Source organism: Cydia strobilella, chromosome 20 (assembly GCF_947568885.1).
Source record: "Cydia strobilella chromosome 20, ilCydStro3.1, whole genome shotgun sequence".
NCBI classification, from domain to species: Eukaryota; Metazoa; Arthropoda; class Insecta; order Lepidoptera; family Tortricidae; genus Cydia; species Cydia strobilella.
In genome coordinates this window covers 2,745,699-2,761,356 of record NC_086060.1, presented here as the reverse complement: position 1 = coordinate 2,761,356, position 15,658 = coordinate 2,745,699, and the positions used below count along the sequence as shown (strand labels likewise).

Below are 15,658 nucleotides of genomic sequence, written 5' to 3'. Positions count from 1 at the left end.
ACATACTATCTGTACCATTCTTACTGGACTGGCTGTTGATGATATTCGCCAATAGTGCTGCTATGCTGATTACTGCTAGGTTCATTACTGGACTTGCTACTGGTTCTTCATATTACTTACTAGACGCTCATCATCTTTTAAATCTTATCCTTTTGGCACAACTCGGTAGAGTAATTTGTAAGGAAAGTGTAAACATTTTGAGGAGGGAATATAATTTTGGGGTAACAGCCTGCAACAATGTATTTTTTTAAGCCTGGGAATACTTGTCTTCTATACATATAAGATTACGCTAAAATAATGTAGCATACACGAGTTCTGGCAAACAAGTACCTACGCCATCGACGCTGTGTCTATGGATCATATCCTGCTCCTGATTCTAAAAACAGTAGTAGTAACAGTTTATATATGACGTCAAAGTAATAAACTGCTTCGCTTTGACTTAAATATATAACTAGATAATATAGATCGCGTCTGAATGGCGTCGGATCGCACAGGATAGGAACGAATGGCGAAACCTAGTATCGGAGGCCAAGATCCACTTCGGGTCGCTGAGCCAGCGAAGTAAGTAAGTAATATAGATCGATCTATGATATATCAGACTCTTACGCAGATTTATACTTTAGTTAAATCGAGTTAGCAAGTGGTAGTATTAATAAAATACTCTTCAAACGTCAGATATAAATTAATAATTTAATTTACGACCGCGAAGTCCTCACCTATTAGCTGTGCCTAAAACGCGCACTATGTCTCATGGCAAATCACCACTTGTCCGCGCTCTACAATATATCAACGCGCTCCTCGCATCAGCACCGGAATGTGATTTATTTGCAAGTATTGGATGGATCTGTGTAAAGAATGTATGAAGTACTGTGAGGCGATGGATAAGCGTGAATCATCTCTTTTGTATTAGTTTTTCTTTCTTACATTTGTTATGTTGTCCTTTCTAGACTGTATCATGTACCTAGTTGTATAAATACTTTCTATTATAAATTTCTCAGTGTACTAGTTCGCTGTAATGCTGTGTAATTTTTTTTAATTAATAAAATAAAAAAAATAAAAATATAGCTGCGAATTTGCACTTGGTTGTTATAACGTTGCTTTAAAGTAGGTACGGCAAGTATTCATAAGGTAGTAAAATAATATGAACTATGCGCTGGCCTCCATTCGTTGGATAAATTTTCATAAATTACTTACTTAGGCATTCGAACGCAAATGTTGATTGTGTTAATACCTGGTTGGCAGTTTCACTATATTTTCTATTCTATTTTGAGCCTTAAGGGTGAAATAAATATGCTACCCCGATTTTTATACTGTGTTGTTAGGTAGTGTTTATAATCAGGTACTACTTCTATCCTATTATAAGTACTTTGTCAAGAACGTCGTTACCATCGCCGACACAATTAAAAGACTATTCGTGAATCTTACCGCAAAGAAATACCTAATCCTTCAGATAGGTATGTGTGTTGCCGTTAGTACAGTCGCCATCAGATATATCGGACCGGCCAAGGTGCTGACAAATATCTGAGCACGCCTGTGAATACCTTGGCCGCTCCGATATCTGATGGCGACGTACATTTGAAACAGTTTAATTTGAATTCCCTTCTCCTTTAATACTTATTTACTAGTAATATGTAGATAGTAAAAGTTCAAAGTTCAAAGTATTTTTATTCTTGAGTATATGTCAAACTGATTACAGTGGCGGTAAATAAAATATTTGTAGCACTATACCCTGCCTGATGGCGTACAAAAACGTAATTAATTATTATAAACTTTCCAGGTGGCATTTGCGTGGCCGCGCCCATGTACATCGGTGAGATCGCCGAGACATCCATCAGAGGCGCTCTTGGCGCCTTCTTCCAGCTCTTCTTGACTGTTGGCATACTGTTCACCTTCGTCGTCGGCGGCTGGACGCATTGGAGAACTCTGTCCATCATCTCTGCTGTGCTGCCTCCTTTACTTGTGGCTGTGTTTTGGTAAGATACCTACTATCAACGACCATCGGTCGGTGAGCTAAGACCTCCATCCGAGGCGCGCTAGGGGCTTTATTCCAACTGTTATTGACTGTTGGTATCCTGTTCACCTTCTCGTCGGCAGTCCTTTATTAGTGGTTGTGTTTTCTAAAAATATCTTAAGATGGCCGAAGGGTTTTTTCTAGTTTTTCTGACTGATCCTTTACTCATTTACTGTATTTTGTAAGATCTTTTTCTAAAGCTAGCTTTATAATCATCGTCAGTACTTTCTGATTAGGCACGATTTTTCAAGTCAAACTGAGCCAGCATATATCCTTCCATACATGAAACTGCTTGATGGATAAGGATGATACTCGTATTCTGATTTAATCTTTGAAATACACCAAAATCATGAGATATTTTCCGGCTTCCAGGTGGATGCCAGAAACTCCTCAATACCTGTTGAAGAAGAACAGGCGACGCGATGCGGAGCGGGCGCTGCAGTGGCTACGAGGACCCAACGCCGATCTGACTGTCGAGCTTGAGGATATGCAGAAAGACGTAAGTTCCATCGTTGACGTAGTTGACTGATTATCCGTGAACTCTAAGAAAAAATCTAAAGTCAAAGAAAACATTGTGGCACCGAGTTTGAAAGCTGAAGAAGATGGCACGCTGTATGTTTTCTTATATTTTGTGGTAACTGATTTGTCAAACGTTAACGTATCAGGCTTTATTACTAGGCTGTGACCAACAATATTTACTTGAGCTGCCAAATTTGAGGCACGATTTTTTCTTAGGCTTTTGATAGGAATAACATAGAAGCTGCATAAATACTCGTAACTTACCTAATCTAATCAGCGCCATGCCATACTTTGTAGTGCTGAGACTTCACAAAGTTCAACCTGCTCAAACTCATTAAAATAGCACAACTTGAATTTGCCATTATACCTCCTGTTAGCTTTGCTTTTGCTTTGCAAGTTTCCAGAAACTGACCTTAATATTTTTCCTTCCAGGTAGACCAAGCCTCCCGCCAACGCGCCGGCATGCTGACCATGGTGACCAACCGCACGTCGCGCATGGCGCTCATCTGCTCGCTCGGCCTCATGTTCTTCCAGCAGTTCAGCGGCATCAACGCCGTCATCTTCTACACCAACCAGATCTTCACCGCCGCCGGCTCCGACATCGACCCCGTCATCGCGACCATCATCGTTGGCGTCGTCCAAACTTTAGCCACTTACGTCAGCTCTTTGCTTGTTGAGAAGGCTGGTAGAAGGATTTTACTCCTCCAAAGCTGCGTTATCATGGGACTTTGCTTGATTATTTTAGGTGTCTTCTTCAAGTTACAGCAGGATAAATATGATGTGACTGCTTTTGGATGGATCCCGCTGCTCTGTCTCGTTCTTTTTATTGTTTCTTTCTCGTTAGGCTTCGGTCCGATTCCTTGGATGATGATGGCGGAATTGTTTGCTGTGGAATTCCGAGGCACCGCTTCTGGTATTGCCGTCATTTTCAACTGGTGTTTAGTGTTTATTGTGACTCTCTGCTTCCCGATTATGATGGAGATCATCGGCATCTACAGTTGCTTCTGGTTCTTTGCAGCTTTCATGGTGATTTGTGTGTTCTTCGTTTTCTTCTTAATTCCGGAGACTAAAGGGAAGACTGTGTCGCAGATTCAAGCTATTTTGGGCGGTAGGAAATAATTTTTATATATTGTTGGCAGTATTTATAGACATTTCGTGGTTTGAGGAAAAAAAGGTCGCAAAATGCGTGGAAAGATTTGGAATTACTTATTAAATTAAAATCAGTCATTGAACAATTTACTCTTAATTTCGGAGTTTATTTATATTAATAAAAAATGTGTTAGTTACAAAATATTTTAAGTATGTAATGGTCCTGCTGGTGAGAAATATAGATTGGAATTAATTTATTTAAATTAGATTTTAGATACCAGACCGTTTGTAAATTGAATCAAATCTGTGTACGTTATACTCATGATTATGATTATGTAGTTATAGATCACATTTTCAAGTAGGTTACTATGACAGCAAAACCAAAAATGAAACATTTCGAAATGTGAACTTATTGTTAGATGAGTTGTTTTAAAATGTTTATGTAAGTAAGTATAAGGGCATACGATCAAAAGAAGATTATTTATAGTCATACCAGGTAGTGTATGAATTTTCATCAACCGCAAACTGGGATTACTTTGATTCGTGGGGTAACATTGATCATTTATTTTTAAACTATAAGGAATTCGTTTCTGAATGCTTTCATTATCTATATCTGTTAAGTATGCCAAACACATCATAAAATATAACATTTAAAACTTTCGCGGTTTGAACACATATTAAATCACATTTAGAAACGGGTCTATCGCGAATTTATTTTGTTACCTTTATTTACCGACGTTTCGACACAGGTTTCACTGGTCGTGGTCGCGGCTAACTGACGTCCCAGCAAAATGTCAAAACAAAGATTTGTGTGACTACCCCACGAAAATAAATTCGCGATAGACCCGTTTCTAAATGTGACTTAATACACATCATAAAATGTTTAAGTTCGCGTTCAAAAATCAACTCCCTATTCCTCAAAAATCGATGATCAATGTTACCCCGCGAATCAAAGTAACCCCATTTTACGGTATCTCTTCACTAATCGTTATACTACCAATCACTATTGGTAAAGCAGACTGCTATAGAATATTAAAGGAAATATAAAAAGATGCACTGCTTCGATCGAGATTCGAAGCCGCGACTTTTAGACCACCGACACAAAATCCCCGCCCGCTGCGGATCGATTTAAAAAAAGAAAAAAAATTAGTGCAGATCCTAGTTGTTTGTATTTATTTACTTGTAACGCCACTAGCATTTATATCAAAACCCTATTTCACAGTCAAGTTTATTATCTCATACTGGTAATTCAGAATTAATTACTGAATCGACAAGCAACTCTAGATGAAATAGATATTAACACTGAGTGGATACATACCTATTCAACAAAACTTTACCAACATCAAAAAAGGGTGATGTGTCCTTAAGCCTCTTGAACGTGAGCTGCCGCTCCGTTGGGCGTTTGGAAAACAGTAGCCACTGAAACACATATTTATTATTTGGACACTTGCTGTCTCTATTTATTTGATTCCTACTTATAGGAGTCGTAATTTTATGTGGCAAATATGGCTGCTATTTTAAGTGGCAAATAACATTTACCTAGGTGAAATAGGGGCCAAACCATCTTTTAGTATATACGAGTATTTAGACGTGTTGTGATACTCAGTTTACGGATGAATGAGGGTAGTTTAGAAGACTGGAAGATTGGATTTTATATTGTTGAGCAATTGCATGTGGTTAGGCTTAGGTTAGGTTACAGCACAATGAACAACGTCTAAAGGTTATATTCGGATTCAGACTGCACCAGCGTTAGTGCTGTAGTGTTGCGCAGCTTTGCACTACTGCAGGATATGTTAAAAGTTAAAATCAATGTGATGCTTGGAATATAAGAATATTGACACTTCCTGTAGCGATGCTGCACACCAAAACTGTAGCAGCGTTAAACCGGTACAGTTGAAATTCGAATGAAACCTTTACATTTTACGTATAAAACAAGATCAATTTTATTATATGACCCAATGTACTTATTTTAGTTATTTATGATGTGCCAAATGTGTTGAGCTTTGTTTTATTTAAGTGTGTGTATAATGTGTAAAATAATATTGTAATTAGATTGATGTTAATTTTGTTAATAATACGTAATAAATTGCAATTTTATATTAAAACATGTTTTATTTTAACTCACTTTAACAAATACACAAAAAACTTAAAAACCGGTTCTCTGATCCAATCAAAAAAATATTACCCAGATTTATTCCAAAGTAAATAGTTTAAATTCTTACAATTTAAATTCTTCATCAAAATGTTCATCTGACGCATAGCAAATAAGACTGATGCTTAGACTTGCTGCATAAAAGAAGACACAGGACTTTCCCTATGACTATTAGCCCTCATCTCAATATCATCTACCCGCGTCGACAGCTCAGATATCTGCCTTTCAATGGTTTTAACGTCAGTTCTAAAACCCGTGACAGTCGCATCCAGATCTGTCAAAAAGGAAATCTTATTACACAGCTCTTCATATTTCTGCGTTATGTAGTTCCTCGCGTTCTGAGAATCGGTAAGTTCCTTTTGTATCTTCAGTAGCATCTCGGATTTTAACTCGTCTAGTTTTGTTTCTATGTTGGACCCTAAGATTTGAGAGCCTTTGAAAGTTGGTTCGTCTTCTTTTAGTTTTGGTGAGTAGATTTTCACGTTGGAGGACATGGTTAGTTTTTGTTTTGCCACACACGGAATAATTTTAGGCTGTCGAAACTTATGTGCATTGTTTATTTGTTGTGAGAACTAATAAAAATAATCAAAATTTAGCATTTTATCATGACATATAGAAAAAGTAAAATCAAGTCAGTATGACGTGACGTCTGAAATAGTTTTTTGAAGTGAGAGAACAAAAAGTTTTTATAATATAATAAAAGCGATGGCTCGATGTCGTGAAAGCCGATATGAGCGTAAACTGGCTCACACGAGAGGACGCCCAGGATCGCGCAGTGGAGAAAGGCTAGTAGGAAAGCGGACTCTGGCAAAGGCCGGGATAACGCTGGGTAGAAGAATAAAAAACCGGCCAAGTGCGAGCCGAACTCGCGCACCAAGGGTTCCGTACTTTTTAGTACTTGTTGTTATAGCGGCAACAGAAATACATCATCTGTGAAAAGTTCAACTGTCTAGCTATCACGGTTCATGAGATACAACCTAGTGACAGACAGACAGACGGACAGATGGACAGCGGAGTCTTAGTAATAGGGTCCCGTTTTTACCCGTTGGGTACGGAACCCTAAAAACTACTTGCTTTTTTTTTAGACAACGTCTCTAAAATTAAAGTTTAGTTAGACCAAATTTAAATTATGTCATAGGAAACTTTACAACACAAATATTATAAGATAATGTCCGATATTTTTGTACGCTTCATTGTGCAGGACATTATTGTAAAGAAGAGACGCTTTCCACATACCTAATATTTTCGTACATTGATCCGGTTGTTTATATCTCTGTTGCACGCCCTTATATTGCTCCTGCACCCATGATGCCGGTTTTCAATGTCACTGTGCAAACTTGGCAGTAATATAATTATGCGCCGCAATAGGGGATATTACTGCAATGTTCTGCCACCAGAGTGCAGCACTAGCCTTTTTATTAAACCATAGAGTAACTTATACATACTATACCTTTAACAGGTTATTGACAAGTTTTCAGAGAAATATGACATTGATGCATCAAGGCGGTTTGTTTACAGAGGACCTACCTTTAGGGAACCGCAAATCCGAAATTTCGCTCTCTGCCTCTTTATCGCTCGAATATGCAAGTGACAGAGATGTTAGATAGCGAAATTTCGATTTTATTGTTTCGCGATAGACCCTCAGATTGTGGTAGTGGCGCCCCCTACGCAGAGTTTCGCGTAATATTAATTACAGCAACAGGCGGGTAAATGTACGAAAATCCACGTGGAAAGCGTCTCTTCTTCAGGATGTAGGTGACTATAATATCTAGCACTCCTTAGCGTTTATTTTGGCACAGTGCAGTGTCTGCTATTAATAAAATACGCGACAGATAAAACAGTAAATAATGCTCTTTATACTTAGTGCTCATTTGTAGAAAGTTGGTGTATCGCTTCAGCAGAAAGTTTACTGGTAAGATTAAAATAATAAGTTCCGTCAAACCACCTCAGTACAAAAGCTCCCAATTATGTCGATGCACTTAACGCATCGTATTTAGTTAAGTTTAGGGTTAGCTACACAGATTTAATATACGCTAGATGACGCAAATACCACGATTTGTATTGAAACTAAGCGTGCCGACTTTTTCATACAAAATTTTTTAAAAGCATTTTTTAAGTTTTCACGGACGTCCGGCTGCAACAACTGACGCGCGTGGACCGTAAAGAGCGACGGTCAACCTCGACGCTTGGTCGGGGTTCGGACACGCGAAGTAGATGCATTTGCGTCTTCTATGGTATATTTATTGCTATGGTTAGCTACTTCTTTTTAGTCTTGCAATCTTGTACAAATCTTTCTCTATCATTTCCTTATCTCTCTCAGTTGCTCAAAGGTTAGCTAGAAGAGATCCTTAAAGGGATAAGTTCGCCTTTGTACACATTCATTGTATTCTTTCTGTGTTATGTACTTGTTTTGTGCAATAAAATGTTTTAGCTCCCAATTATGTTCCAAAACTAACTCAAATGTGTTTGTTTGGGTGTTATTATTGGGATGCAAAATTATACATTAAAGGCGACGGCAGCGTCACACAGCGGTTGCAACTATAGACCCGAATTTTGTCACAACTATTAAGCAAGAAATAAGTAAATCGTAATAATTTCAGTGAAAACTACTTAACAGATTATGCGGTTTTCACCTATGAATAGAGTGATTTATGAGGAAGGTTAAGGCTCATAATTTGTTGAGGTTTTGTGTAAATTGGTTGAAATATGACGATATTTGCTAATGAAGTAAAAAAAAACCACGCTGGCTAAGAGATTTAATCGAAAATGCTGCCCAATCCGTTTGAGATATGTATAACAACAAAATGTACGGTGGAATTGTCTCTTTTCATTGGTCTAAAAAAAAGACCGCGATGGTGTATACATATATTATGCGATCGCTTTACTTACCCCCACCATGTAGGTAATGTAATAATTAGGTATTGGTTTTGACAAGGTTTTGCTCCATTGGTTGGTTTTGGACCATACTCAATAGTTGTAGTATTGGACTAAGTATAGTTTGGGTGGTGTTATAGTTTTTATAAATTTATATTTATTTGATAATAGCTTTTATCGGTGATTTTTTACCTACTTAATCTGATAGTCATCAAAAAAACTTACGGGCTCAGACTCAAATTCGTTATTTTATTAAAATTATTTAATACCTATGACCCCTTTCTGTCTCATCATTGTCGGCACCATAACATACCTACACTTATTACGTGAAAAATTTTAGGTTCAATCAGACACCAGGAATTCGTTCAAATCTTGCATTCAATGTGGTTTTTATTTGACTTTCTTTGACAATATTGGACGTATGGCTCTATTTAATTGCACAATATACTAGTCTCGTCTCCTCTTCTTCTTCCTGCTCTTATCCTAGCTTATCTGGGGTCGGGCCTCCTTGTGCATCGGCATACTAGTCTCGCCTACAGATTTAGAATGTACAAGATTGCATGTCATAAGTCGCCATCAGATATATCGGAGCGGCAAGGTGGTCACAAATATCTGAACACGCCTCTATTGTCAAGGCGTTAGAGTGCGTGTTCAGATATTGTGACCACCTTGGCCGCTCCGATATATATGATGGCGACTGTCTCGTAAATCAAAAGCGCGACGAAAATCAGAATGATTTACATGGTCCTTCGAGCCGGATAAGTTTGGCTAGTGGATTCAGTACATGCCCTTTTAGGGACAAGTTCGCCTTTGTACATACTTACATCTTATAATTTTTTTTTATGTAAATTTGTTCGTGTGCCATAAAGTGACATACATACATACAATACGTACATACTTCGGGTCGACAAATACAGGGGCTTGCTAAGTTTTATGAATAAGTTGGTAAATATTCACGAATGAACAATTGGCGCCTCATATTATTAAGTCGAGTAGGTCTAGGCTAGATAAGGATCCCCAGTAGTGTAAGTCAAGTTTACTATTTTATCTATTCTACTCATAAATAACTTTCTCAAGTATTCTCCAAAAGCGTAAGTAGTGTGTTTACGCACAATTATAAGGAAATTGACAGATAGGTAGGTAGGTAGGTAAATCCATAGATTAGTATGTTATGGTAAATCATAATTCAGAAATGGATTCTCCCCCCCAGCACCAGGGTTACGGCCGGGGACTTTTGATATGTTCACCTAACTATTTAGTCCAAACAAAGCTACGAAGTCAAAAATTGTGTTCCAAGCATTTAGTGGCTTAAATTGGTATTGAGTTCGACATATCTTTAAAAAGGTGCTATGGTCAAATGGAACGATTAAAGGGTTTTTCTTCAGTTCATAAAGAAAGAGAGGCAACATTAGCTCTTTTCATTAGCTCAAAAGTTTTTTTGACGCGCCTCCACTACAAGGCAGTGTGATGGTAGGAGCCTGTTTTATTAAATTGACAATCGACACCACGCTGACAATTTTCTGCACATTTCTGAGCCGGTAAGTAAAAACGCTTAATGCCCCGTTAACATTTATTCCAGTAGTATTCCAGTCCAGTAATCGAATCCAGCACTGAAATGTTACTGGAATAATGTAAACTGGCACTGGAATATACTCATTCGTGAGCATTCTAGTCCAGTGACTGGATTGACGGTCTCCTTTTTGATTGCAGCTCGCCCAATGTGACTAGAATAGTGTAGACAGCCATTCACGTGCTAGATTAAACGTTAAATATTGAACAAGCATTGTTGTTTTTGTCTCCATAGATTCACTGGATGATGAATTAATCTAAACATTATCAGTCCAGCACTGGTTTCGATCACTGGACTGGAATGCTACGGAATACTTAGATATGAACGGGGCATTGAGCTTCAATGTTTCTTTGGTGGACTATAATAGCAACGTACGGTTAATTGTCAATGTCAGGCAACAATTGTCAGCGTAGTAAATCAGCGGCTAGGTGGGCCACCACCAAATGTTAATGGAATAGTGGCCGCTTTAGGATAAAGCCACCGCCTGGCGTCCGTAAGCTTGTTGGGTCACCCAACGAGCTTATGGACGCCAGGCGGTTCCTTGCTTGGGTGACGACATTCTTGGAGAGAACCCATCACACTACCGTCTTTTGAGCTCCGCGTCTAGTCAGCGCATCGAGCGGCAGCCATGCATAGAGTTGACTTAGAAGTCGTCGCGCGGGAGACGCTAGTGTGGGGTCTCTCTTAGTGGTGTACGCGTGAAGCCAATTCTCAATAGTGAAAGAACATTGGTGGTGGTAGTGGTGGAATGGAGTATGGCTTGCGAAAGAAAATGATGATGATGATCTTACCTTTATAATTTATTATAATATCACATTACGAATCAGTTTTAACTGGAAAATGTGTAACCACTCAAACGTTTCCACTCACCTAAGTTAACAAGAAACTTGAACTATCTGTACATGTCCATTCTACTTTTTGACCTCCAATGGACTTTAATATCATAGTTATAAGGCCTATGACTGATCGGTGAACAATGGTACCACCACTCAAGGGTGCACAGGGTAGATAAGGAACTAGTTGAAATAATGTTAATTCTATGTTCAACGGTAGTCGAACTATCGAGCTGTAGGAAGGTACATGGCTGACTAAGGTAGGACACTTTAGTTTCTTAATACCTGTGCTTAATTGTGTAAGACTGAAGATGAGGATTATTTTAGCGCAATAATTTAAGTCCTGAAGTTGCTTAAGAGCTGAGTTTAAGCTGTCCCCAGCCAGCTCGGCCGAATTTCACCTTCCCATACAAACGAAGTGTCGTTCTCATTTTAAAACGAATTGAAAATTCATAAATGTTGGATATTTTCATTCGGCATCTTTCACTCCCACTCCGAATAAACAAAAATTTTACAGTGTGAACACAGTGAATGTTCATTCCGATGTTGCATATTTTTCTTGAATCCTGTGGGTTGTACCTAGACTTCTTGGAAAAGGAAGGATATGGTATTTGTAACAATAGTTCTGTGTAATATTCCAGAGTTCCAAAACAATCGTCAGTAGCAAGGTATCGCAGTAAATTTAAAGATTTATTCGGCTAGGTATTGTGTCTCTCATTAAAGTATTTGCTTTCGTTATAAATGGAGCAACTAATAGTATAAGTTCTTCAAAATTACTTATATTTATCCGCAAGTCAATCATCTTACCAGCAGCCGTGTGAACATGCAATGAAAGAAAAATGAAACATTCACTCAATTGAACATACATTCGAGTGAACCGTCTGATCCCACCTTTGTAAAATATATTGCAGTAGTAAAAATCACAACCTATGACACGTAGGTATTATAATATTCAATTAATCTATAGCTAACTGCCGATTAGATTCTGAAAGTAGATATATATATATTATATATATGTATGTATGTATAGATAAAAACGTAGTGTGCGTTTGTCCGGTATACTGATTACATATCACACCCGCACCCCACGCGTTTGTGCTTGTGTTCATATTTCTGTGAGTATTTTATTGTTTACCTATTTTATAGAATTATGTGTTTTTATTTAGGTTTAGATTTTTTTTGAATAACATCAATTGAATTCGATTCAATGGTTTATTGATAAAATACACATTTTACATATAAAATAAAACATCCATAAAATAAACCTAAATTAAAACTAAAACTAAAATACATGTCGAAAATGTGACCCCTTTGGCATGGTGCCAAGAATGCTGGCAGCATTTCCCCGCTGTATTGCGATGCTAATACGTTGCGCGAGGAAGCTGCCAGCTCTTCGGTCGCCAGTGAAGTCGACTAATCTTTTGGATAATTTAGATTATTTATTTCAATATATTAAATTACCTTATAAATAGTTTGTAGCTAATATTGTCTTCGGTTACCGCGATAGTTACTCATGAAATAAAACTATGAAAACGGATTATATCGCGTATATTGAATTTATAATACATCCCGACGTTTCGAACTCTTTACAGCGTTCGTGGTCAACGGGTGACCCGTTGACCACGAACGTTGTAAAGAGTTCGAAACGTCGGGATGTATTATAAATTCAATATACGCGATATAATCCGTTTTCATAGTTTTAGTTTGTAGCTAATTTAACTATATGAATTTATAATACGGTAGTCACCTATTTACGAGTATTTTAAACAAATGTTAACAAAGAAATATCATTATCAAAAATATAACTAATAACATTCTTAACAATATCAAATAATATTACGGAGAAATGACAATATGGCTCATATTTACCTAAGTATCTCGTATTAGTTTACTAGTTAGTTACTAGTTTGATACTTAAATTATCTTTTCACTTGTTGCTTAATTTATAACGGTAATTATAATATACGTCGTATGTATTGAAATATACCATATTAGTATCTATTTTTTATTGGAAGAAATCTAAAATTTAAATACTAAATAAATCTCTTACTCAAAAAATCTAAAATTTAAATATATTTTTTTAAATCAATACCGACCTCTCGTCTTTTCGATTCACCCGACTCTACGTATTTATATGATTTGAACTATTATTTTCCTAATATTATTGTCCGTCGATTGCAGCAATTTATCGTGTAGTTTTTTCTATGTAAAATCATGTGAGAATATCGACAAAATTTTATGAATAAATAATTGAATTGAATTGAATTGAATAGAATTGAATATGGGTGCCTATCTCGTCGCATAATCATTGATTGTCCTAATGTAATGTTACGCATAAAACTCTTTTCGCATAATTTATCTCCAGCTGAAACAGAAAGTATTTTCGAAAATGTTTTGCATAGGTTGTGTAGAATAGGGTAGGTTAGGTTAGGTTTTGTTTTATATTTTTTCAGAAATGTGAATGGTTTCAGTACAATAACAATTATGCGAAATGAGTTTTATGCGTAACATTACATTAGGACATTCAATTATTATGCGACCCAATATAGACCCCTTTTATATAATTTGAAGAACACTTCTTTCACATTTCACAATTTGTATCATTATTAATTTCTTTTCATACGCGTTGGATTCGTAAAACTGCCAAGATGGATAGTACTCCCTTACTCCCATTTTAACTATTTAGTTTACAGGATAAATGAAAGGATAAGAAATATCCTATGGCCTATTCCAGGTTCTAAACTATCTGTGTACCCATTTTGAAGCTCAACGGGAAACTCCATCTAATTATTTGAAATATATTAACAAAAATACTCATGTGCCGATTCTCAATGCCAATCAAACAGACACATCTGTTATTGGATTATTCATTTTGATAAACAGATTGAATTTAAAGCCCCAATGATAACAGTGATAATTATAATCACTGCGTTTTTTTGCCTAATTATAGTATTGTGTGACAAAAATTAATCAACCATTTATGCGGATAACTCTCGTTACACAACTGAATAAATGAAATAATCGACGAATAAAAATTCATATCTAAAAAGACTTTATAAACTGTAATAGATGTCATATATTAAAGAAAAAGTGACGAAGCCCTCCAGTGGTGAAGGCCGGATTCGAACCGGCGTCTTTAGCAATCCGGGCTAACGCCTTGAATCCCTCGCTATATCGTAATTCCGTAAGGAATTCGTATAGGAGGGAGTTGGTCAAAGACGCCTAGTCTTAGTAAGATGGCATATATTCGTGAAATTGGGACCGGTTCCGCCGTGGCGAGGTAGCCTATTAGGGGTTCAAGACGTTAGCCCGGATTGCTAAAGATTCCGGTTCGAATCCGGCCTTCACCACTGGAGGGCTTCTTCACTTTTTGTTTAATATATGACATCTATTTCAGTTTATAATATATATACAGTAGTGTGACTACTTAAAAACACAAATCAAAATATCTAATAAAATAATTTGATTTGTTCCCAAAAAGACTTTCTTATGTCCATCCTCCTCCTACACACATCTATTTCAATTTCAATTTATTTATTTAAAAAAAAAAAATATATATATATATATATATATTGCTAATATACACAGATACAATATTGGTCATGTCAGTGTGGTACAAATTCATGAGTGCATATTACGCCACAATAGGCATGCAAAATATTAATCTTACACTAAAATTATAATTAGCTTCCTTCTTAGCTAACTAATAGGTATACATTTAAACTTATTACAAATCACAAATTAATATATTATATATTATACATTAATAATCGACACATTGTGAAACATATAAATAATAAAACGTTCAAAATTACAATTAAAATAAATGAAACAGCCATGACGATAAAAAAAAAACAAAAATAGTCAACATTATTACATTCATTCGTATATTTTTTCGAAAAATTCCGATAAGGAATAGAAAGGCTATCTAATCTAGGTACTTAGTTTAAAAAAAGTCTTGATTCATGAACAAGGCACGTGTAATCCATATACTATTCTTATGTTAATTATTTCGCAATTATGATAAACTGCTTTTGTATAAAATAAGATACCTACTGAAAAAACAACAATAGACCGTAAGTTATTACAGGAAGTTACTATAACTAACAGCTATAGAAATGCGTAATAATGCGGTGTGAATAGGTAATATTATTTAATACTCGTATGGACGGTTACTTACAATTTAAATGGCATATTCTTTGTTTCAGTATTTTTATTCATTGCGTAATTAATAGTTATTATGTAGGCAATGGGAAGTACGAGGGCGGGTTGGTAAGTTTCCGAAATGAGGACGAAAAAACAAAGATATTTGAATATGACGGATTTATTTCTACTCCTTATGGCTGGATTTAACTAAGAGGAGCTTTAACTATGTTTTTTACCTATCGTCAGGTGAGAATAAGCCACTTACATTGGTTTGCAGGAGAGCGAAAAGAAGCAAAACAAAAAAAAGGCCAAAAGTTTTATATTTAGGAAATATTGAACTTATTTATCTTATTTGTTTTATGTCATGAGTATATTTAAAATATACAAATATTTTGAATATAGTCATGAAATAAAACCGTTGTAAATGCTTAACGTACAATGAACGTATGTTTTGGATACGTCAC

The 15,658-nt window shown here is 36.4% G+C and overlaps 2 protein-coding genes across 3 annotated transcripts in view; both read left to right on the top strand.

Annotated features, from left to right (window-relative positions):
- LOC134750502 (facilitated trehalose transporter Tret1-like) overlaps nt 1-5,724 on the top strand; it is a 32,883-nt gene extending 27,159 nt beyond the window's left edge. Inside the window, exons 5-7 of the mRNA XM_063685687.1 lie at nt 1,778-1,973; nt 2,384-2,510; nt 2,963-5,724. Coding sequence (XP_063541757.1) covers nt 1,778-1,973; nt 2,384-2,510; nt 2,963-3,649 — 1,010 coding nt within the window. The 3' untranslated portion in view covers nt 3,650-5,724. The remainder of the gene's footprint in view (nt 1-1,777; nt 1,974-2,383; nt 2,511-2,962) is intronic.
- Nucleotides 5,725-11,259: 5,535 nt separating this feature from the next.
- LOC134750506 (facilitated trehalose transporter Tret1-like) overlaps nt 11,260-15,658 on the top strand; it is a 54,626-nt gene continuing 50,227 nt past the window's right edge. Inside the window, exon 1 of one of the 2 annotated variants that reach the window (XM_063685693.1) lies at nt 11,260-11,308. The gene's annotated coding sequence lies outside the window, so the exon portion shown is untranslated. Of the gene's footprint in view, nt 11,309-12,009; nt 12,164-15,658 lie in introns of those variants that run through there. The other variant, XM_063685692.1, reaches the window with a different exon arrangement.